Source organism: Arvicola amphibius, chromosome 1 (assembly GCF_903992535.2).
Source record: "Arvicola amphibius chromosome 1, mArvAmp1.2, whole genome shotgun sequence".
NCBI lineage: Eukaryota > Metazoa > Chordata > Mammalia > Rodentia > Cricetidae > Arvicola > Arvicola amphibius.
In genome coordinates, this window is record NC_052047.1 from 121,911,605 (window position 1) to 121,937,054 (window position 25,450).

General features: G+C 40.5%; 1 protein-coding gene and 1 pseudogene across 9 annotated transcripts in view; one reads left to right on the forward strand and one right to left on the reverse strand.

Annotated features, from left to right (window-relative positions):
- Positions 1 to 51: 51 nt before the first annotated feature.
- On the reverse strand, positions 52 to 7,655 carry LOC119812068 (annotated as a pseudogene).
- Positions 7,656 to 7,702: 47 nt separating this feature from the next.
- Rexo5 (RNA exonuclease 5) overlaps positions 7,703 to 25,450 on the forward strand; it is a 57,403-nt gene continuing 39,655 nt past the window's right edge. For 6 of the 9 annotated variants that reach the window (XR_005285039.1, XM_038326340.1, XM_038326381.1 and 3 more), the window contains exons 1-5: positions 7,703 to 8,028; positions 12,824 to 12,936; positions 15,043 to 15,169; positions 16,452 to 16,548; positions 20,221 to 20,367. Coding sequence is in view for 8 of the 9 variants with exons in the window: in XM_038326340.1 (XP_038182268.1) it covers positions 7,927 to 8,028; positions 12,824 to 12,936; positions 15,043 to 15,169; positions 16,452 to 16,548; positions 20,221 to 20,367 (586 nt within the window). In the remaining variant the exon portion in view is untranslated. The remainder of the gene's footprint in view (positions 8,029 to 12,823; positions 12,937 to 15,042; positions 15,170 to 16,451; positions 16,549 to 20,220; positions 20,368 to 25,450) is intronic. The other 3 variants (XM_038326358.1, XM_038326406.1, XM_038326389.1) reach the window with 3 other exon arrangements.

The window sequence follows — 25,450 nt, forward strand, 5'->3', positions numbered from 1 at the left end:
ACAGGTTATATGGGCAAATTGCTTCTAAATATTAAACTTAAAGTACTTTTATTAATAACATCAGAGGCTGAATCTGAAATCAAAGAGTCAGTGAATCCTTCTATGTTCACGTCAATGTTCCTGCAATTTGGCAGCATAAAAGAAGGTTATCAGGTGCTGAGAGGTTTTAAAACTATTTTAGGAAAGTGTCTAAATCAAATTTCTATCGCACTGATTTTCAAAATGTAACTGAATAGTTCTAATGTGTTAATTACAAATCAGAACAAATATTAAAGCTCTTAAAAAAACTAAGTAACTTTTTAGGAAATTGTCATAATTCTTAGAATATTTACCTAAAAGTTGAATAAGAATTTTATTAGTCATATTTTCACTGAAGTAATTTAAAAATAGTTTGAAATTTGCTTCAGGGTCTATAAGAGGAAGCTGTCATGTGCTATGGCTACTTAGTAAATAAATATGGTTTATAAAAGTATTTTTTCTTGTGGTTCATGATAGTTTGATAAATTCAGCAAATGATAATATATGAAATATAGTTCTGTGACATTATCCAAAAACACATTAGGGAATTTAGGGAATGAGGATTCCTACAGGAACAGACAAGGGACAGGTGTCAGATAACTACTGGGCAAGAGTAAAGTCATACAAATTACTTCCCCTCTGTATGAACTGCTCCAGTGTAGCTGTGGTTGCAGGTACGCTGAGACCTTGAAACTTGACCCTGATACTTTTATTTTCTGGTATAAAAGTCACATGAAGCTTATACTGAAGTAAAAGACAATTTAGAAGAGAATTTATCAATTTCTCATTGAAGGTCGGAGTCATAAAGAATTTTTAATAGGAAAACTTAAATTTCTATCATGAATATTGCTTGTCTCTGGAGAGTTGAAAGTGAGTCCTGAGGAACAAGATAGAGCTCTGCTATTGGCTCTTTCCTTTTGAAGTGTTTGTTCCCATTTAAAATAACTGCAGCATTTTCTGTCTTCCTGGAACGTCCCAACAGGGCAACAGTAGAAGGCTTTCCCATGGTTTGGCCCATTATTGGAAAAACAACCGCTTAGACCTTCTGCCACACTTGCATAAGGGAGGTGTCATCTTCCCACTCTTCCAAGGCTCTTGTAGGTTAACTGTGGATGTCAATACAGAGGAAAGAACTTTCCGGGAAGAAGTTCCTGGGGAGCACGTAGATGATGCAGACTTTTCATCATAAATAGTGAAGATCTGCTTTCTGGCTCGTGGGAAAGCTGGGGGACTAGATGAATTCCTTTTAGTACCACCTAAAAGAAGAGGTTGTTTCCTCAAAAACGAAGGATGTGAGGCATTGGCATTAAGACTGTTGATGGTAAGGGCTTTGCATTCGGGTAGTTTAAAAGCAGAAGCATCTGAACTCGGATGTTTGGCTTCTTTTACATTATAGACTGTACTGTGAGGACCCTTATACACAATAGACTTAGATGTCTCAAAGTTTTGAGGAGTTTCCTTGAGATTCGTCAAAGTTTTCATAACTAAGGATTTCTGGTTCTTCTAAAACTATCGATCTCTCTCCAGAATTAAATGAAGTCTCTACATTTGTGTTACTAATATGAGGCAGGCATCTTTATCTTGTTCGGCCTGAGATGCTGGCAGTAAAACTACATCTTCCCACTCAGTCAACATAGGTAAACAGTCAGCGGTAGAACCCACTTCTCCATCAGAAACAACATTAACAGGTGGAATGGTCGTAGACACAAGTACCAAGTTGGAGTTACGTGCCAAGGACCTCGAAGTGTCATTCAGTGCTAACTGTTCACTTCTTCTTTGCTTCTGCATAAAGAGAGGTGGATTCAAGGTGGGAGAAGACAGTTGTTCCACAGAGGTCGAGGGCTTAGAAGTAAAGGCGTTAAGCCACATTTGATATTGTGAAGACCCTTTGGTCTTAGCTGCAACTGGTCCTTTATAGAGGAATTCACACAAACTAAATTCATTTGAGCATTTTCCTGGGTATTTACTGTACTTTTGGGCTCCTTTTGATGTATACTGGGACCCTGGATGCTACTTGCAGGCAGATGCTTCTTCAGCTTGATCTGTGCCCAAATTTCTGACCAAAATCTTAGGATTCCTCTTAGTGAGAACCTGTGATTCCACAGACAAATCCACTGCTTTAGAAACTGTATAATTTCTTCGGTAGACATTACATATGCCAAAAAAGAGGGGGGAGGAGAACCACTGGTGTGAAATCAACATTCTAATGAACCTATGATTACTACCCTAGAGCTGAACTGACACACTCACCTTGTTCAAGGACCTGGTAACTTTTATTACAACCATCCCTGATCATTTTCCAAGCAAGAGCAGTGTTCCGAGAATCATCTAAGCCTGAGGAGATAAAATAGCAAACACTGAATGTTGTAGAACTAACATAAGGAAATAGTAAAAAACAAATCACATTTAAGCAGAAATGGGGGTATATGTTAGTTTTGTAACCACCTACTGAATTAAAAAAATCATAAATCGGTCTGTGGGAAATTGTGACAGCTTATATACAAGGGCTTGTGTTTACACAGGTGAGAATTTGTTAGACAGCTTTCCAAAATGTGACCAGCATTCCATACAAACCATCATTTGTAAAAAAAAAAAAAAAAGCTCCTGTTCAGTTCTTTTCACTAGTGCATCATATATCTGGCACTCGTGTTTCTATTTCATGTACTCATTATTTATCTATTTACTTTAAACCAACCAGAAGTACTACATGGTGATCTTTATCTAAATTCAAATTCAAAGTGCTACGCAGAGGGCTGGATCACTTAATTCAGGTCAGTATGGTCTACAAGAGTTGCAGAACAGCCAGGACTGTTACATAGAGGAACAGTGTCTCAAAAACCTGGAAAAAAAAAAGCACTACCCCTACATGAAACTAATATCAAACGATTTGAAAGCTCACACTACTACATAATAAAATATCAGTTTATACGAACCAGAATGTTCTCGTCCTGAAAATTCTATTCCCACTTCCTGCAACGCACCATTTAGTCCTTTGGGTTTTCGCTTAAAAAAAGCTAATAAACAAAAAAAGACATTTTAAAATATAATGATTATAAAGGCTATGAAATTATTTCCTACAGCTTTTAGTTCTATCAGATTTGGGATTTATTACTTATGTGAACATTCCAAAAGAAAAATACCTCATTGTAGAAATTCATACCAGTAAGATAAAATATAACCACTTCTCAACAAAACAAAGTGAACAGGCTTCATCTTTGATGCTTACCTTATAAGTTGCTCTGAGATCAATCCAAGAATTCAGGAACCCGGGTTTTAGCAGCTGCTTTCTTCTACACTCATACTCTAGGCAAACCCCCAAGTCCCAGTCTGCATTAAGGGCATGAAAAGTCAGTGATGTCAGTGCTCTGCCATTTACAAGTAAAATATACAAGACAAGATGTAGGAGAGCAGTGAGATAATATCACTATGCTAATAACAATGCTCATATAGTCTCTATTATTTTACACCTTATATAACTCACCATTAAGAAATTAAGTTGACAATTTCAAAATCATATCTTCTGCATGTGTGCAGGAGCATAGGTGTGTGGGTGTGCTTGTGTGCTGGTGCAAGTGAGCAGGTGTGCAGATCAGAGGGCAGCCACAGGCGATCACTCAAGTGCTACCCGTCTTATTTTGAGACAGGGTTTCTTATTGGCCTGAGAATTGTGATTTTAAAAATATGAATGAATTTGCATTTCTTGGCTTAGTACCTATGAGGCCCTTGATTTTCTTCCCCAGGTCAATGAGGTCGACGAGCATAATTGTAGGTTAGGAAGACTAAACTGGAAATAAAGGACTACATAGTGGTAACGCTACTGCTCTTTTGGTAAGTGGGGCATATGTATGTGTGGTATGTGTGTGCCACATGCTCACAAGTGTGGGGGTGAAGGTGTATGTGTACATGTGTACGTATGGAGGTAAGGCGGCCATCAGGAATAAACCGTTTCCCACCTAATCTATTGAGGCAGAGTTCCTCACTGAGCCTCAGATTTGCTGTTTTAGGTCCTCTGACTAGCCAGCTTGCTCCAGGGATTCCTTGTCTCCACCTATTTACCTGAAGTTAGAGATAGAACACTGTGCCCATGTGGCTTCTATGTGGGTTTCTGAAGATCCCAACTCTGGTCCTCATGATTGTTGTAACAAGACTGGTAATCTGCTGAGCCACCTCCTCAGCCTCAATGCGACCCATCGGGACTACAATCAGAACTCATGGTTTTACCTGACCAGGTCACAAAAGCACACAATTTACTTCAAGAGAAGAAGGCTCCGAATCTCCAGGAGCAAAAAATATTTTCTTCCTGCTGCTGAATCTTATGAATCCATTTACAGAACTGAAGATAAGCAAATCTTCAGAGGGGACTCCTTCATCAACTTGAACCTGATTGGAGAGCCAAAATCTGATTTTAACAAATGAACTTCTAAGCTACTGAGCATTTATCACAACTCTGTACTATGGGGACAGAACAAAAGAGAGGTTCTGACTGACAAACAGTTTACCTAGCACAACATGCCGACATTACAGGAAACACTGCAGTGACTTGAGTTCAACGAGGTGAGAGAAACGAGGCTGGTAACGCCAGAGTCTCACAGAAGTACACACTTTACGTCCAGTCTCACGGAAATAAAAGACATCGAGTAATGCAAATACACTGTTTCTTCTGGAGCCCAAACCCTGAACTTCCCACACACTAGGTGAGCCCCCTAAACAGAGCTACTATCCTGACCTTTATGTTTCTAGCCATTAGTCTGATATTTTCAAGATCCCATGGACTTTCAGAGGGGACATTATTTCTCTTAACACTGAAAAATGTAATCCTAAGTGTTACATAACTTTTAGTTTTCTTTTGAAACTTGTTTCTGAACTTTTTAAATTTGCATCATACCTGCTTTCTCCCTGTCAGTTCTGTGCAAAATTCAGAAAGAACTGGATGCTCCTGAGGCTGAACATAAGCATGGAACTCAGATTCAATCTCTCCAGTTGCCGTACTCAACAAAACTGCTGGAAAATTCAACTAGTGGAAGAATCATAGATTAATACTTAAGTATATTGTATTTATTTTTTTTGTTTATTTTATTTATTGGGTCTCAATTTGTAGTCCTGGCTGGTCTGGAATCAATATAGATCAGCAGTTGTCAATCTGTGGGTTGGAATCCTTTCTGGATAGTAAATATTTAAATTATAATTCATAACAATAGTAAAATTAGTTAGAAGTAGCAACAAAAATAATTTTATGTTTGGGGTTACCACAACATGAGGAACCGTATTAAAGGGTCTCAGCATTAGGAAGGTTGAAGAAGCACTGACCAAGCTGGCTTCAAATCATAGAGATGCCCCCTGTCTCTGTCTCTGAGGCTGGGATTATGGTGTGTACCACCACACCCAGCCTGAATATGCAAATCCTCCTAAACAGGCCCTGCTTCATAACAGCACCTAGTCAACAATCATGGCAGTAAAAGCTTCTTAGAGTAGCCAAAGCCGTGAGAAACAAAGTTTAAGAAAGCTAGGTCAAGGAATAAGTCAAAACTCAAAGCTATGTGTCTGGTTTCACAACTAAATATGAGACAAGAGTTAAAATGTACTCTATTATTGTAAAGCCATTTTCAGTTTCTATCCAAGCAAAGTTTTAAATATAATCCTAAAACAACTAGCTACTTTGCATGATCACATTCAAGTATTTGGCATTTTAATATCCTTTTTTAGGCAACACAGTGTTTATATTAAACTACCAGCTTCTGGCATCCTGCTTTCTTATTGGCTGATTCGTATCTAGGAACTTTAAGAAGACCCCATTGTGAGCACAAGCTTGGGACCCAGGGCAGTCCAAACTTACTTATTTCAGGACTCCTGTGGTGTTTCCCATCTTTCCAGCATGTGGACTCAAAATCAATGACAATTAAGTAGTCATACACTGTTCTGCAAAAGACAAAGTGTTCTTAGTACACATTCCAAGTTCAAGGTTTCCAAATGAAAAAACATGGGACTTACTGAATCTGCTTCTTCCTGGATTCCCACTTGCTGGGGCAACTGACTTTCTCCTAATTAATCCAAGCTGCCTAAGAATACAAAATCAGTAAGATCAATAAATTCATTTATACTCCAGTTAGAATCAGCTATCAAACTAATAGCACTGAACAAATGGTAAAATTCTCATTAAGGTACTATAATTGGAGTTGGGTGTGGGGCACACACTTGTAACTCAGTGCTCAGCAGGCCAAGGCCGAGCAGTTTGAGAGCAGGTTAGCTGACACAGCAAGTCCCTCTCTCAAACAGCAGCTGTGTAGAGTTTACAAGATCGGGATTCTTGGCTAAGTGCCATCCTCTCTTGGATGTCCCATTTTGCCTGCACGGGCCTTCCAGTGACTATTGCCAAACACTCATTTTGCCTGTCCTTGTTTTATAGCAGCACTGAGGAACTCAAAGGACTGCAAAGACGGTTAAAACCAGTTAGGTAGGCCAGCCTGGTCTACAAGACCTAGTTCCAGGACAGGCTCTAGAAACTACAGGGAAACCCTGTCTCCAAAAAACCAAAAAACAAAAAAACAAAAAAAAAAACAAAAAAACAACCCCCCCCCCAAAAAAATAAACCCGTTAGCTATTGCTGTACTTTTTCTGTTCTAAAGCGATGATGACTCCTGTTCCTAAAGTAAAAATCTAGGTGAGGAAGTAAGATAACCAGAGTTTGACAGGAAGGCAATCTATGATGAAAAACCAATAGCAAGATACTGGATCCAAAGCAGCAGACAGGGTGAACCATGGTCTCAGATGCAGGTGAGACAAAAACCCTGATGAGTACAGCTTTAAACTAGCAGATGCCTGGAGCAGTGTTTTAGCTTTTTGAAAACGACAAGACCAGGACGTGATGCTCTGGGGTTAAAAGCTGACATTACTGATTACTTCATCAGCAAATATTACAAACTAAGGTGGTACCCGCCTTTAAACAAGTCTAGGCGTTAGATATGTCTGCATCCCTTATTTTATGCTAAAGATGGCCATAGTAGGTTAACCGGTTGGTAGGAGCTCTCCAATCCTGAAATCCAGGCTATTCACTAACACATCACATTGCCTTTTTTTTGTTGTTGTTTTGGACTTGGTTCTGTTGTTGTTTTGAGACAGTCTGGTTATGGGGCCTCGGGCCTGCCCCAACATTTCCTCACAGACCAGGCTAGCCTCGACTTCCTTCCGCTGGTATTGTAGGCGCGCTCTGTGTCGACAAACCTCATAGCGTGTCCAAAAATGTAGGGTCCGCTGTAATTGGGCTAGGCAGGTGGCTCGGACGCAATGGGTGCAGTGGCACCTGCCCGCGAACAATGTGCACAGCACAGTCACATTCCAGGGGCTTCCCAGACCCGAAACGGCACGCCGCCCAAGAACCCGGCTCCTCGGGCTCCTCCAGGCTAGCGAGGATGGCGGCGTGGGGCCCGAGGCCGACCTGTTCAGACCCAGACAAGCCGCCTGCGGATGAGCGCCGCCAACCCTCCGTGGTGAAACCCCTAGCGTACCGCGCCAGCCGCTTGGTCGCCATGCCAGACCCTCCGCTCCTCAGAGTCCAACGGCCGGAAGTCAGCTGCCCTCACTTCCGGTCGGTTTAAACGTCGGCGCGGCTGAGCGGGCTCGAGTGTTGTGGAGGCGGTGGCGGCCGTCAGCGGGCGGATGGAGGCGCCTGGGGCGGTTCGAGACCTGGAGGGCGGAGACGGAGGCTTGGGAAGGGCGAGCGGCCTCGCTCCGCCCCCGACGCGCCTCAGGTAGCGATTCCAACCCCTCGCTGAGGGGAGTCTCTGCGCGGGCAAAGCGCGGAAAAGGGGCCTGAGCTGCGTTGAGGGGAGAAAGTTGAGGACCGTCCTCCTTTCCCGCGCTCCGCCGGTGTCCTGGTCACCGCAGCTGCAGCTGATCTTTCCCTGCAGCCTGATGGAGCTAGAGACGGAGACGATCCCCAGGAAGAGGAAGGGGGCCCCGAACTCGGCCCTGGCGACAGAGCCGGATCTCGAGGACGAGGAGCCTAGAGCCAAGGTGAGCCAAGGAGAGCCCGGCAGGAGGCCCGAAGTCGGGTGCGGCTCCGAGTCACGTGCCCCAGCCGCCTGTAGGGTCCCTGCACCGGGATCAGGGCTGACCCACTTGACTTCCCTGAACCCCGTCTCTGGGCTGTAAAGTAGGGATAACTTATGCAGCCAGCCGGGCGCTGGTAGCTCACCCCTTTAGTCCCAGCACTCAGCAGGCAGAGACGGGCGGATCTCTGTGTTTCCGAGGCCAGCCTGGTCTACAGAACGAGGTTCCTAGATAGCAGGGCAGTTACACAGAAAAACCCTGTCTCAAACAACAACAAAAACCGCGAACTGATTTACTGTCTGCTACACGGAATATTTATTAAGATCTGTGAAACAGGAATGTTTCAGGATTATCCTTTACACCTAAACAGAATTCTCTGCCTCTATATAATTTGCATTCTTGTTGGGCGTATTGACTGACGTTCCTGATATTTAGTAACCGCTAAACAAATATAAGCCAATCGCCAGGTGTTTGTCATGTGCCCAACGCAGTGTGACGTAGGCACGTGAGATGTATCAATCAATAAATAAAAATTACTGCCTTACTACAGCTTACATTCTAGTAAGGAGCCGGAACATTTAAGTTGTATGCTATGTTAGAAAGGAATTAGTGTCACCAATTTTTTTTCATTAAAATGGAATAATTACGATTTACTCGATTAGCAATAAAAAAGAAATACAAGAATATTGACAATTCAACTTAGAACTTAAAACATTATAGAAAAGCTGCAAAGCAGTCCTAAAAGCTGCCCTAGCCAACAGTGGAACATAGTTGCCGGCCCATGTGGTGCTGCATTTTTCCCTTTGGGTGTTTTTCCTTGGTGCCCCACATAATCACAGCACAGCATCTAAATAAGGAAATTAACATGATTGTATTGCTGCCACTTAATTCTCAGAGCCCAGCCAAGGTTCTTTACTTGATTGATTAATCTTTTTAGCATTTGGTCTAATGTAGAATCATGTTGACTTTTTAATATCTTTCTTCTTCAACTCTAATAGTCTTTTGACATATGTGACTTTATTTTCTTTTTTTTTTTTTAAATATTTATTTATTGTGTATACAATATTCTGTCTATGTGTATATCTGCAGGCCAGAAGAGGGCACCAGACCCCTTTACAGATGGTCGTAAGCCACCATGTGGTTGCTGGGAATTGAACTCAGGACCTTTGGAAGAGCAGGCAATGCTCTTAACCTCTGAGCCATCTCTCCAGCCCCTTTATTTTCTTTTGAGGTTTTCTGGATCAATTATTTTGTAGAATGTTCCTCAAACTTGAGTGTCTCTCCGTTGATGAGACTGAGGTCACACATCTTTGCCGGACTAGCACAGAAGAGATAGTCTTCTCTTGCAGTTGGCATATGATGTTTTGACTAATCCCATTGCTGGTGTTGTTAACTTTGATTACTTCACATAGTAAGTTGGTGTGTGCCAACCTGTCTGCCAACCTGTCTTAAACTCCCTTTGTAATTCTGTAGAGGATCCTTAAGTCACCTCAGTTTATCAGTGGGTATTCACAGATAATCTATTCATTAAGCCATCATTTGTTAATTTTATTTTATTTTTTTGTTTTGGTGCTGGGTATTGAATCTAGAACCTTGAGCACAATAGACAAGTACTCTCTACCTAAACTACACACACACACACACACACACACACACACTCACTCACCTGCTCTTTCTTTCTGAGCCTGTTCACTAAGTTGTCAAGCTCAACTTTCAAGTGGCCCTGTGGCCCAGTAGGTCTTGAACTTGTGGTTCTCATGCCTCCTCAGTAACTGAGATTACTGTTCTATACTACCAGACTTTATTATTTATTTTTTAAGTTTTATTTTCAAAATTATTTTATGTCTATTTGTGCTTTGCCTGCATGCATGTCTGTACTATGTATGTGCTTGATGCCCTAGGAGGCCAGTAGATGGCGTTGGATTGCCTAAAACTGGAGTTCTAGCTGCTTGTGTGTCACTAGGTGGACGCAAGGATGAAGTGGGTCCTCACTCAGGAAGAGCAGCCATTGCTCTTAACTGCTGAGCCATCTCCCACTCTGGCTATGTGTTCTGATTCTCTGAATAGCCAAGATTTGATATTAACTTGCTTTTGAGTTATGACATGACTGTATCACTCTGAGCATGTCATTGCTTTCTGGTGAGAAGGGGTATCTGCTTTCTCTGTCCCAGGCCCCTGGAATCAGACTGGTTCTTAGTGGAGAATGGCTTTGTAAATTTGTTTGTTTTTTGTTTCTGTTGTTTCTCTGTGTAACAGCCCTAGCTGTCCTGGAACTAGCTCTGTAGACCAGGCTGGCCTCAAACACAGAGATTCTCTTGCCTCTGCCTTCTGAGTGCTGGGATTAAAGATGTGCACCATCACCACCCGGTTGGCATTTGCATATTTAAAATGGTGGTATTATAGATGACTTGATGGTAGTAGGATGCCAGTAGTTCCAAGAGGTCATTTTAATGGGTATGCTGTGTACTGTAAATATATACAAACAGGCATTTACATCTAGTTTCCTGAATTCACAATGTATGCTTTCCAGTCAACTTATTTCTAGTCAGGGTTCTTTGTAGTTCCTCCTTTTTCATATCTGCAGCTTCCTTTTCTGATAGAAATACAACTATCATCTCCAATGTTTAATTCTTAGTCACTATCACCACCTCCTGTTCACCACATCTTTGCCCTGCTCGGTTCCAGATCACATACGTTTGAAGAGCCCTCATTATTGTAACAGGCTCTGCAAGCATCCCTATTACATAGGCACTTACCTGTTCAGGCCCTAAGTCCTGTACTAAGCCACTGCTACACCTGGAGCATACATAGCCAGTTCCTAACATCCTGTGCCAGGCCACAGTGGATTCCCCTTCACAGTACATGTGGATTGCCGCAGGCTGTTCAGGCATCGCCCTGTGAGGATGTCCTAGCCTCTGTTCATAGTTCTGATCTATCTTCCTCATGAGTCATCCTTCCTACCCTACTCAGGACCTCAGTATCCAACGCCTAGGAACCATGATTGATTGTTGCCCTATAACCTTTGTCTGGCTCAATCTTATCATTTTCATACAGTTTGGTAAAAAATAAGTCAGAATTAGCAATACTTATAGCGAATAAAATATGTATAGTCATTTTGATGGGAAATTAATCCTGGGGAAATGAGTAGATAGATGAATAATGATACCAATAATAAGAATGTTTAACTTAATATTTGTAATTTTTAAAAATATTTCACCAAAAACGGTTTTTAGTATAAAATTTTGATTATACATTTTAAATGTATTTAGCCTAAACCATTTTCACATACTATATTTGGTGTTCTATAACTGATAGGGAGAAATGCAGATGAGCCTGGGATGATTATGAAGCCAAATGGATGTTTGTAAATACCCTTGGGGAACTGTAGTGCAGAGATGAAAAGAGCTTGGTGTTTGAAGTTTGCATTCCAGTTGTGGTTCTCCAACCTATTACTTCATTTCCTTGTTGTAAAATGAAAATAATGGTAGTCCCCACTTCAAAGTTATAAGGATTAAATAATTTAGTACAGATACATTTCTGAAAACTTTGGCTGGGGTTGGCAATGTGGCTCAGTAGTAAGGCACTTGTCTTACATGTGCCCTGAATTCAGCCCCTCTAGTACAGGCGCTCAAAAAAGTGTTTAATGGTGAATACTCAACATTAACTTAAAGCCACTGCATAAGTTAGGGTTTCCATTGCTGTGATAAAACACCTTGATTCCATGACTAAAAGCAGCTTGGGAGGAAAGGGTTTATTTCAGTTGTATGTCCAGGTCACAATCCTTCCTTCCCTAATGGAAGTCACGGCAGAAACTCAGGGCAAGAACCAGGAGGCAGGAACTGATGCAGATGCCAGGGAAGAGTGCTGCTTACTGGCTTCCTCCTTAGTAAGTGCTCAGCCTGCTTTCCTATACCATCAAGGACACCTTCAGGAGGCGGGATTCGGGGGGCAGCACCCACAATGAGCTGGGCCTCCTACACGATCTTCAATTGAGAAAATAGTCACAGGGTTGCCTACAGGCCAGTCCTGTGACGGCATTTTCTCAGGTAAGATTCCTTCCTCTAAGATGACTAGCTTGCGTCATGTTGACTTAAAACTAGGCAGTTCAACCATGAAGAAATTAGTAGTAATATCTGATATTTATTAAGTACTTAAGGTGTGTTGGTGGCTAGCACTGTTATAACACTCTAAACCAATGGTTCTAACCTGGGGGTCAAATAACCCTTTCATGGGGGTTGTCTAAGACCATCTGCATATCAGATATTTATGTTATGATGCATAATAGTAGCAAAATTACAGTTATGAAGTAGCAATGAAATAATTTTATGGTTGTAGGTGTCCACAACATGAGGAGGTGTATTAAAGGGTCACAACATTAGAAAGGTTGAGAACCACCGTCCTAAACCCTAGGGCAAATACACTCTCGATCCTATGTATTTATAATAGAACTGACAATTGCAGTGTTAGAATTACCCATCATATTTTTCCATAATAAAATAGAGTTCTTGAAAGCATGAATTGTATTGTAATCTTACTATTTTCAGCACACAGGCATGCATAATATACAAACTGTACCAATGTTTATAAAATATTCTACTAATGACATCATACCACAAGTGGCTCTAAAAAGACCTTATTTTCAATTAATTAGAGCAATCCTTGTGTTTGTATTATATTAAAATAATCAGAAACGTGAATAATTGCCTTTTCGCCAATTGATGAGCACTACAGTGTGCTGTATTCTAATTTTTCTTTACAGAAAGCTCGCTTATCTTCCATTTTATTTGCTGAAAATGATGTGGTAACCCATAAACAGCTGTGTGAGTTGCTGAAGTATGCAGTTCTGGGTAAATCCACTGTTCCTGAACCCAGGTATGAGATAGGCCAGAGGTTTCAAACTTGTTTGTTGCTTATTGATCTTTGTTAGCCATGCATCATATTTATTTTTAATTAAGTAACAGCTGCCAATAATTATTTGGGAATTTCTGTATAAAAATTCAGGTTGGTGATTTCTTCAAAGAACTTAATCTGGTAACCATCTCTGTTCTTCTAACAGTCAACATATTTGTCAAGGCTGAAGGTGTATATATATACTCAGTTGTCCCATCTGACATACTGATATATCTGTCTGGCTATATAGATACTGTAGTTTGCTTCCCCTGATATGGATTCAATAAAAATCACCTTACTTACTGTTTTTATTTATTATAAAGTAATGCTATCTTAATAATTCTGGTTAGTCTTTTCCTTCTTTTATAGATAAAGAACAAAGAGATGATATTATTTGAATGCTGTCAGTGATATGAATGACTTATGAAAATTATATTTCTTATGCCTGTTTTAGTTGGGGTTTCTGTTGGTATAATGAAAAACCATGACCAAGGTAATTTGGGGAGCAAAGAGTTTATCTGGCTTACACTTCATATCATAGTACATCACTGAAGGAAGTCAGAATAGGAACTCAAATGTTGGAGTCCGGTGCCAGCCTGAACCCTAAATAATTTCTCCGGATCAGAGGGGAGCTGTGGGAATAATTGAGACAACTCACATGGCTTTTATCAGGAGGGAGATTTCAGTGATCCCTCATGAAATTTTTGAGTTCACATCCTGAAAATTTCTCTGCGTTTATTTTCATTAGCATTGTGTTTCCTAGGCAACCAGATGGTAAATGGTTGTGGTCATGTCCACATCTGCCTGTGCCTGCTCTGTATGCCAGCTCTGTCATGTAGGCCGAATTAACATCTCTTTTCGGCATCCTCCAAATTACAAAGAAGGAGCAACACAACATCCTGACCCTTTGTTAGGGATGGCGACAGGCTAGGTGACCTCCTGTGCAGCAGCTGCAAACTGTGGCCTGAGATTCTGGTTGCCATACATGTAGAAATTTGGTCCTACACTCAAACAAGGCAGGAACCTGGAGGCAGGAGCTGATGAAGAGGTTATGGAGGGGTGCTGCTTATTGGCTTTCTCAGCGTGGCTTGCTCAGCCTGCTTTCTTATAGAATCCAAGATCCCCAGCTCAAGGATGGCACCACCTACAATAGGCTGGGCCCACCTCCATTAAGCACTAATTAAGAAAATGCTTATGAAGGATCTTAGGGAGGCATTTTCTTAATTGAGGTGCCCTCCTTTCAGATTACTCTAGCTTGTGTCAAGTTGACATAAAGCTATCCAGCACAATACTTATCAAGAGATTAGCACACATTTCCCTGAGGCAGGTTGTTATAAATTGTCTAGATTTTTTTAGAACCATCTTCTTTGTCAAGAAATACTGCCATCTGGCAGGGCCTAGTGGCACATCTCAGCACTCAGGAGGCTGAGGCAGACAGATATCTGAGTTTGAGGACAGCTTAGATTACATAGTGAGTTCCTGGATAGCCAGGGCTCATGTCAGAGATACCCTTATCTCAAAACAAAAAGCGAGACGAGCGAGACAGAGAGACAGATGAGAGATGGAGAGATGAGAGCGCGAGAGATGAGAGATGGAGAGAGAGAGAGAGAGAGAGAGAGAGAGACTGCCATTGATTTTAGCCCTCATCTGATGTTCTGGCTTAGGTGGGGTTACAGAATATGTTGGAGACAAACCTTTGTAAAATAAGCTAGGAGTTCTAATTTAAAGTAAAGTTCAGATGGAAGGAGAACACTAGCTGCCCTAACTTGTCCTCTAACTTCCATGCTGTGACACACACAAAATAAGTGTAATTAAAATTTTAAATATTTAAGTGTTAATAGGACAATGCATTATTAATAAATGCATTACCTTTCACTTGACATTTGATTATAATGAATATTACAAAAATTTTTATTTGAATTGTTTGAAGTAAGGACTACTGTCTTCCAGTTATAGAGTGAGTCAGAGAGGGTCAGTGGTTGGTGAAATTTTATTGGTTGTCAGTCACTGTTTCCTGCTTGTTCTTTGTGTGTCTGTAACTGAGAGTATCATCTTAGCTGTCTGTTGGTTTGATTTTTTTTTCAACAGCTGGTGCCAACTTTTACACCAAAACCACCTAAACAACGTGGTGGTTATTATTCTGAAGGGAATGAGTCAGCTACACTTCTACAGGTTCTATTTGGAATTCAGATTTCTCCGAAAGACATTCAGACATGTAAGATAAGAAAATTTTGTATTAGGGGCTAAGTTATAGCTCCTATCCTGAGGCTAGGGCATCAGTCTGAGAATGTTTCTCAACAATCTAGTTAAACAAACACAGGAAGGCAGGAAGGGTATATAGACAGCAGAAGTACTAAGGGCTCTGTTTAGATTAGATTTGTCTGTGCTTTTCTATGATAATCTAGAAAAAGTTATTCTCCAATTATAGTATATAGCTTCTGTGTTGATTCTATTTTATTTGTAATTCGGAATTTTTATAAATTGCAAAATTCATAAAATTTGTACCTCTCAAATCATGATGTTGGGCATGGAGGTACATAGCTGTAATTGTAACAGGTGGAAGGCAAGTAAGAAGGATTTGAATCCATCATGGGTGCAAGATCTGTTTAAAAACAAAAAAAGCAAAAAGAAAACCAATCTAAGAAAAATTTTAAAAATTGGATATCAGTAGAATACTTTCTGGAGCTCAGTAGCACCTGCCATCTAGAAAGAAAGGTGTATGCGCCGGGTGATGGTGGCGCTGGCTCCTACCTTTAATCCCAGCACTCGAGAGACAGAGGCAGACGGATCTCTGTGAGTTTAAGGCTCAGCCTGGTCTACAGAGTGAGTTCCAGGACAACTAAAAAAAAAAAGTCAGGTGCTGTTTGTTTCATATCCTGCCCTATGTCCCTCTGGCCTGCTTGTCCATATATTCCTGAAGGTATTTGAGTCCATCAGCCCTAATCTACCTGGGTCTTGATTCTCTTTTGCTTCCATCTTATCGAGTACTTTTTATGTGCCCAGTCATGTATTAATCATGCTATGTTTATCATCTGTAATGACCATGTTGTCCTGTAAGAGGAATTTTATTTTATTTCATGTTTAAGAAAGTGAGTAGCTCACCAAAGTTAACAACTAATATATTTTAGAATTGGAATTTTAGCCCAGATGAGCCTGTAGCTAGAGCTTTCAACCTAGGCATTCCCTATATCATCTATCCTGATTACCTGATATGCTGTCAGTGACATAGAGAATTAGAAGTCCCTGAGAACACTGAACTTGTAAATTCCTCTGTCGACGTTTTACAGTGTGGAGTGAGAGGAACAGTTTTTAGGTGGAGATTTCTTCTTTCACTTCCTCTCTCGCTCATGTTAAGGAAACAGTTCTCATTTTATAATATGAATAGTTAAAGCCTAGACTATTATGAAGGTCTGAACCAGCAGTGACAGTCTAGCCCTTTAAGAGTATTTTGTCTGTTTTGGAGTATTTTTAAAAGACTTATTAATATATTTTTTCAGAAATTCAGCTTGCCTCCTCCGAAATCCAGTTTTCTATTTGATGTCATTGGGCTGCAAAAGAAGAAATTAGCCAGAGGTTTTCCTAGGACTGTTAAAGGTATGGCTTCCATTTTTGTTGATATTTGTAAACAGATGTCATGGATGTGGTAAAGTTTACTCTTGTAAGCGATAGTAACAACAACAGAATCTTCAGTTCTGATCAACTTAAACAAAAAGGTGTCTTCTTTCTTTTCTTTTTTTAAAAGAAAGAATTTTAAAATGAGCAAGTACCCAGAGAGGGTAGATACCAGGAACCATTGGTTCATGCTTCAGAAACTGGTTAAGTTGGATAGCTAAGGATATTTGATTATTACTGACATTGAAGCTCCTAATTACTGTGAACATTTGCTCTCGGCAGTCACTAGGTCTTTGCTTCTACTAGGATATAGGTGGGAAGGAAGAAGTTACCATTGACTAATGAAGGGGAGATGAATATTATTCACACTGAAGAACAGATGGGAATTTAGTTGGTCCTACTGTTAGTTGTGACCTACAGGTACAGTCGTTAGAGCTTTAAGATACATACCCATGACAGCAGTGCTGTTCAGACCTGGGAACGTCCTGTGACTAAGTTACAATTAACTTTGTTTTTTTAGAAAGAATATGGGTTGTAGAATAGGAATTATTAAAATTCAGACAAAGTAAAGGTAAATATTGTCCAATGGTACTTCTTTGTGTTCAGACATAATAGTTAAGTAACTGTATAATTGTACTGAGGAGGTATCCACAGCTAGGACTAATCAGGCTGTTCCCTCCTACCTCCTTTTGAGCTGTGTTTCCTGGTTTCCTGCATCTTGGTGATATCCTCTGATTTTGCTGCATTTCCATTGTTCTTCTTCCAGTAGCTACCTATATCATATATGCAGCTGTATTTGATTTAACATGCAAGTATCTGAATAAATCATATAGTATCATTTTAAGAGTTGAGGCTTAAACAAAGGTCTTTAGTTGACAAAGCTAAAAGACACAGATAATTGTGGGTGCTGGGGGGAGAGGAGGTGGCAGTGAAAGAAGCAGCCCGGGCTGCCGCTTGTGACTGTGTGTTGCAGACTGAGTTTGAGTAATGATTTTATTCTGTAGTTCTTAAGGCACTAGAGAGGTTATGATTATTGCTCTGTTCTCTTAAGAGCTTATTTCATTTTTTTTTCATCGTACATATATTCAAGTTCCCAAAGCATACTCCATGGCTCTCTCACCTTCCTTTCTTAGGAGTCTTCATTTATTTTTCAAGTTTACCTGTCTGTTTTCTTTAGATGACTTCTGTGTCTTCATCTCTAGATTTGATGTCCCAGATTACAGTCTTTCATTGCAGCAGTTGCCTCCTGGACATTGTTTCTTGGATATTCAACTTTCTTCTCTGTTCTATCATAGCTAAAAACATCTTTTCTCATCCATAAATAATAGGCTTCTATCTTTAGTTTCCATGTTAGTACATTTTTTTCCTCTTTAGTCACCAGACTTGAATTTTAGAGTTCTTTTATTTTGGTTTCCTGTCTCTAATCTGCATGGATCATTGCCTTTACTGTCATAAATCTCTACTCAGATACCACTTTACCACAGAGACCAAACCTGACATAGAAACATGACATCGGACATTTTCCTTGTCCAGTAAACCCTCCCCCTCCTCTCCTTTTATCTGTAGTTCTTATCCCTACTTGATATATTAACTATTTATTCATTTGTATTTGTTTATAAATATTTATTTCATTATTCATTGTCCATCTTCCCAACTTGACCTTAAATTAAATTCCATAGCAAATTTTATAATGTACATTGGCTAGAGTAATGCCAATAAACACTCAAATATTTTCTTAATTGAATTATTTTATGTTTAACATTTCTTTAGTGTACCTTCCTACCCCTTTGGCTCTCTTACTATGTAGACTTTAGTTAAAATATCTTTTGCCAGTTTTACTGTAGAGCCTTTCTACTTTTGTTCTGTTCTATTTTTCACAAGTATTTGAGATTAATATTTCTTAAGATACTCTTTATATTTTGGTGCTTCCCTTATCAGGAGTTTTTATTGTTCTCCATTATGTATTGCGTGATGAACCAAAGTTCAAACTCTTGACCCTGGCACTCAAATGGTCTATTATTTATTTTATCTCTACTCTCAACTTGTCTCGTAGATCTTTTTTGTAGAAGGATGGGTGGGCTGCCTCCCGCCACCCGGATTTCACAAGGCTAGCTTTATACCTGAAATAACACACAAATTGTATTTATTTAAACACTGCTTGGCCCATTAGATCTAGGCTCTTACTGGCTAACTCTCACATCTTGATTAATCCATTTCTATTAATGTGTGTAGCACCATGACGTGGCGGCTTACTGCGAAAGATTTTAACCTGCATACATCTCAGAGAGGAGAGCTATGGCGTCTGCCTCATTGCCTTCTTCCTCCCAGCATTCTGTTCTGTGTAGTGCAGCCACCTATCTACTGACCTATCAGGCCAAGCAGTTTCTTTATTAATTAACCAATGAAAGTAAACATAGACAGATGACCCTTCTCCATCACTTTTTCTTTCTTACTAACCTGTCATTGGCAAGCCAAGTTCTTTCCATTCCTGTCTAACTTGGTGTGCGCTCTTCTGCTGTGATAAATTGGCTTTGGGGGCAGCAAAGAGCTTATGTCTATCTTAATCAAAAAGGATAGTATTTGGAGGATTCCTGTTGACTAGAAAGCCATCTGGAAGCTAAGTACCTCCAGCGAAGAACTGTCTGACCCTTTTCATAACATCAAACAGAGGAAGTTTTCAAAGTAGTTGGTTTTCTTTATCTTTTAGTTAAAATTCTGATTAACATGATCAGCTGGTGTTGATGGAGTAGAAAGCAAAAAGTGTAGGTAGGTGAAGATAAAATGGGCTGTTTGAAATGAGTAGACACTGTAACAAGGGTCTAACATACCAGCCATTTCAATTCTGCTTTCTCAAGATTGGGCAGCTAGTTTCCTGTCTTAAAGTATCTTTGACCACTTTAGTCCTGAAGTCCAGACTTCCTCTACCTTTTATAAAAAGCCTTATTGTTGTAACACATTTGGAATTAATTGTCTCTGTTCTTGGTTTGTTCTTGTTTTAGTTTTTGAGAAAGGGCCTTACTATGTAATCCAAGTTTGTTCAACTTGAGATCCTGTTGCCTCCCTCCCAAATGCTGGAATCACAGATATGCCTTACCATGCCCGGCTTCTATATGAAATCACACACACACACACACACACACACACACACATTCCCCTTTTTAGGTTGAAGCTGAGTCATAATATCTTTTTGCCTTCACCGTGCTTAACCTGTATAAGAAACTGGTATTGGCACACATCTTTAATCTCAGCACTTGGGAGGCAAAGGCAGGCAGATTTTTGTGCATTTGAGGCCAGCCTTCTCTACCGAGTTAGTTCTAGAATAATGAAGGCTACACAGAAAAACCCTGTTTCACCCCTCCCCCCACCAAAAAAGAAGAAGCATGCCCTTTAAGGTTTTTATTATTATTCAGGTGTATGTGTGTGTGTGTGTGTGTATGTTTGTATGTATGTTTGCAGGCACATTTGAGCCAAAGCATGCACAGAAGTCAAAAGATCACATCCAGGAATCAGTTACCTCCTTCCATAGTGGGTTCCTAGTTAGAATGCATATCACCAGGCTTGTGCAGCAAGCACCTTATCCACTGAGCCACCCTGCTGGCCCTCCTTGAGATATAACACATTCTGATCCACCACACACTACCTTTGTTGTTTCAGGAGGACCTTTAACTTCTGCCATTTTAAAGTCCAGCATCAACCTGCAGAATGACCCCATCATTCAGAAGTATGGCTGTGAAAAAGTGGGCTTGACTAGATGCCTTCTGACAAAAAGGGAAATGGAAATATTTCACTTTCCACTACAAGGTTTGCTTAACTTCCTTAATCTAATATCACTAATTTCATTCAGATAGTTTCTTAAACATTATTTTTTCTAGATGTGTTTGGGATAGCTTATTTATTCCATCTTGTAATGTAGAAATATTTTTAGTGCGAAATGTGGAAAAGTGATGATTTTAGTTTGTACACAAAGGTTACAAATAAGAGTGAAATATTTAATAAGAATGTTCCTAGCCGGGCGGTAGTAGCACAGGCCTTTAATCCCAGCACTCGGGAGGCAGAGGCAGGTGAATCTCCATGAGTTTGAGGCCAGCCTGGTCTACAAGAGCTAGTTCTAGGACAGGCTCCAACACTACAGAGAAACTTTGTCTCGGAAAAAAAAAGTTTCTTCTTCTTTTTTTCAATTCTTTTAGTATACTAGTAAGAATCAGTATTTAACATTTTTAGACTTTTCCAAGGTGAAGAGATGTCTCAGTTGATACATAAGGGCCATAATTCAGATCCAGATCTCTTATACCCATACTGGACATGGCTCTAGCTTATAATTTTGTACTCTGCAGGTGGACACAAGGGATACCTGCAGCAAGCTGGCTAATCAGAGTAGCCAAATTGTCAAGTTTGGTTCAAATAAGAAACCCAGGTTCAGTTTATAAAATAGACAATCAAAGAGAAGAACAAATGTCAGACTCTGGACTCTACACACATGTGCCCACAAACATGGAAACGTGAATATACACAGGCACAGCATACACTTGTACATAGTAGACCGTTACAGTAAGCCTTCCTCATTGTTTCTATTTCATTTTTCTATTATTGTATTGAAAAGTTTTTTTCTATAAAATATATTCTGGTCATGGTTTCCCCTCCCCCAACTCCTCCCAGATCCTTTCCACCTTCACACACACACAACTTCATGCCCTTTTTTCTGTCTTTAGAAAACAGACAAACAAAACCTGCTAGCCATAATAATAATGATAATGATAATAAAATCAAATAAAAAACTTGATAAACACTGACATTTACATAGACAGATACACATACACACATACAGAAAAATTCACAAAAATCCCACAAAATCAGAAACTATAATGTATACACAAAAAAATACCCAAATAAAGCACTCTGATACAAAATATCTACAAAATACCATTGAGTTTTTTTGTGTTGGCCATGTATTGGGGGGCATGGAGCTTGCTCTTAAGTGTGGGAAATATAGCCAGTGAGTGTAGAAGGAGCGGTGGGCAGGCCTGCTTTTTGTCCCTCCCTGTTCCCATATGGCTAGCTTTACACCCGAAATAACAACACACAAATTATATTCACTTAAACACTGCGTGGCCCATTAGCTCTAGCCTCTTACTGGCTAACTTTCACATCTTGATTAACCCATTTCTATTAATGTGTGTAGCACCACGAGGTGGTGGCTTACCGGGAAGATTCAGCATGTCTTACCTGGCGGCTGCTTCCATGGCGTCTGATCCAGAGAGGAGAGGCATGCCGATTGCCTCACTTCCCTCTTCCTCCCAGCATTCTGTTCTGTCTACTCCACCCACCTAAGAGCTGGCCTATCAAATGGCCAAGGTAGTTTCTTTATTAACCAATCGCCCCACGTTGGGTGCCATTTGTAGAAGGAGTGGCTTGCTGTTCCCGCCCAGCTCCCGCACGGCTAGCTTTACACCCGAAATAACAACACACAAATTGTATTCTTTTAAACAATGCCTGGCCCATTGGTTCTAGCCTCTTACTGGCTAACTCTCATATCTTGCTTAACCCATTTCTAATAATCTATGTAGCACCACAAAGTGGTGGCTTACCGGGAAGCTTCAGCATGTCTTACCTGGTGGCTGGTTCCATGGCGTCTGACCCAGAGAGGAGAGGCATGGTGATTGTTTCACTTCCCTCTTCCTCCCAGCATTCTGTTCTGTTTACTCCACCTACCTAAGGGCTGGCCTATCAAATGGCCAAGGCAGTTTCTTTATTAACCAATGAAATCAACATAAAACAGAAGACCCTCCCACATCAAGTGAGATTCCATTGGAGAGAACTAATTTTTCCTTTACAGGCAGATGTCAGTTAAGAATAGCTTCTTAGGGATAAGAGCCCTTGTCCACGTCCCCTGTCAGCTCAGGGACCCCATCTGGAATGAGCTGTGTAGGCCCTGTGTTGTAACAGTTTCTGTGAGTTCTTGTTTGTCAGTCATGTTGTGTCTGGAAGACACTGTTTCCGTGGTGTCATCCATCCTTCCTGGCTCTACAGTCTTTCCATTTCCTCTTCTGCATAGCTCCCTGAGTCCTGAAGGGAGGGATTGATGAAGACATCCCATTTAGGATGGAGTGTTGCAAATTCTCCCACTCTCTGAACATTGTCATCCAGTTGTGTGTCTGTGTTAGTCCCCATCTATTGCAAGAGGAAGTATCTCTGATGATGGCTAAGTTAGGCAGTGATCTATGGGTATAGCAGGCACCATTTTACTCCTGTGTTCCTTTAGCATAACAGTAGGCCTGTAGCCTATCCAATCAGAGAGTGGTTGATTATTCCCAGAGTGCTCGTGCCACTATTGCACTAGGGTATCATGTCTGTAGATTACCTTTGTAGACCACAGAGTTTGTAGCTAGACTGACAACTACCATTCTCCTTTGGTAGCATGAAGAGTGCCTTCCCGTACCGTGGCTGTAGAGGTGAAGGCTAGTCAGGCATCAGCTGGGCTTCTCTGCATTTAATGAGATATATAAGTGTTGTCTTCAGCAATGAGGTCTTACTGACAGTTTCTGGAGAGCAATAGCCTTGGCAACAGCCTGAGTTATTTGGGGGTTCCTTTGGTGCCCCTCTGGCCAATAGCTCAACTAGACATAACTCATTCCTGTCAGTAAAGGTTACACTTAATGGCAAAAGATGTCTAGTTGGCACATTGTCTCCCCATTTATTTGGTGATTCCATTTAGATTCCTTTCATATATATACATATTTTAAGTTGCTTTTTTTAAATTGTGTATACAACATTCCTTCCATATATGCCTTCAGGCCAGAAGAGGGCACCAGACCTCATTACAGATTGTTGTGAGCCACCGTATGGTTGCTGGGAATTGAACTCACAATCATTGGAAGAGCAGGCAGTGTTCTTACCCTCTGAGCCATCTCTCCAGCCCCTATTTTAAGATGCTTTTATGGTAATAGGCTTCCATGTGACTCTTAAAATAGCCCTTAGTATTAGCTTTTTCTCCCTGTATTCCCTTCTTTACCCCTCTCTTCCATCTGTCTCCCTGTTTAATCCTCCTGTGCCAATCCCTCACTATTTCTCCATTGCTATATATTCTGTTTCCCCTTCCTTGGGAAGTCCTCCCCTCCAGCTAGTCTCTTACTCCATACATAGCCTCCGTAGTTATACAGATTGTAGCACACTTAAGGAATGCTTAAAAGCTAACATTCACATACAAAGAAAATACACAAAATTTGTTTTTTGGCATCTTGGTTATCTCATTCATGTATTTTTCTAGCTCTATTTACCTGCATATTTTATAATTTATATTTTAAACAGTTGAATAATATTCCAGTGTATCAATATACCACATTATCATTAAGCAGTCAATCGCTGATGGACATTTAGGCTGTTTCCAGTTTCTGGCTATTATGACTAGGGCTACAGTGAACGTGGATGAGCAGATCCCTGTGTGGATATAGAGTCCTTTGGGTGTATGCCCAAGAATGGTGCAGCTGATCTTGAGGTAGATCTATTCTCAGCTTCCTGAGGAATTGCTACTCTGATTTCCACAGTGTCTATTCAAGTTTGTACTCCCATCAGCAATGGATGAATTTTCCCCTTACCCCACATCTTTGCCATTTGTCATTTGTTTTAGTGATCTTGACCACTCTGACTGAATAAGATGAAATTTCAAAGTAGTTTGATTTGCATTTCCCTGATGACTAGGATATTGAGCACTTAAGTGTTTCTCATCCAGTTGTTTTTTTTTCCTGTTTTGAGAACTCTGTTTAGTTTTGTATTTTTAATCCATTTTTAATTTGCCTATTTGTGTTCTCTTTTTATTTAAAAATATTTATAGCATGATTAATAAAAACCCAGAGACAAATATTGGGGTTCAACCTGAAGATCAGAAAAGCAAAACAGCCAGCCAGTGGCTCTTAATTCTACCTCAGTCTGAAATGGCGATCCTGCCTCCAGGGATCTCAAAATGAGACTGTATGAGAGCTGCCCACCACCTAGTCTTATATTCCTCTCTAGGGCTGAGATTAAAGACATGCACCACTACTGCCTGGTTTCTGTGGCAAACTAGTGTAGCTACTGAGATTAAAGGTGTCTCACTCCAGTGGGATTGTTTTACTCTCTGATCTTCAGGCAAGCTGTATTTAGTAAAATACAAATGAAATATCACTACAAATATTTTTTTTCATTTTACATACCAACCCCAGTTTCCCCTCCCTCCCCTTTCCCATCCTCCCCCTCTCCCAACCGCATCTATGCCTTAGAGGTGGTAAGTAGCCTCCTTGGAGCATTAAGAAAGTCTGGCACCCTTCCTTCTGCATCAAGGCCTACCAAAGTATCCCTTCATAGGGAATGGGCTCCAAAAAGCCAGTTCACGTATAAGTCCTGGTCCCACTGTCTGACCAACAGACAAGGTGGAAATGGACCTGCAATTTTGGCCTCCACAAACTGTCCTGGTGGTTTTCTCCATCATGATCTTTACTCACCTTGCTCATACGGTCCCTCCTCCCTCTATACCACTGAACTCCAGGTCAGCCCAGTGTTTGCCTGTGGATCACTGCATCAGTTACTGAATGTAGGTTCTATGATGACAGGGTAGTCACTAATCTGATTGCAGGGGCAGGCCAGTTCAAGCATCCTCTCCAAAATATATAAAGAACTCAAGAAACTAGGCATTAAACTACCAAATAATCCAATTTTTAAAATGGGACATAGATCTAAACAGAGAATTCTCAACATAAGAATCTCAAATGACTGAAAGACATTTAAGGAATTGCTCAACATTCTTAGCCATTGGGGAAATGCAAATCAAAATGACACAGATACCATCTTATACCTGTCAGAATGGCTAAGATCACAAACACTGATGACAGTTTATGCTGTAGAGGTTACTGAG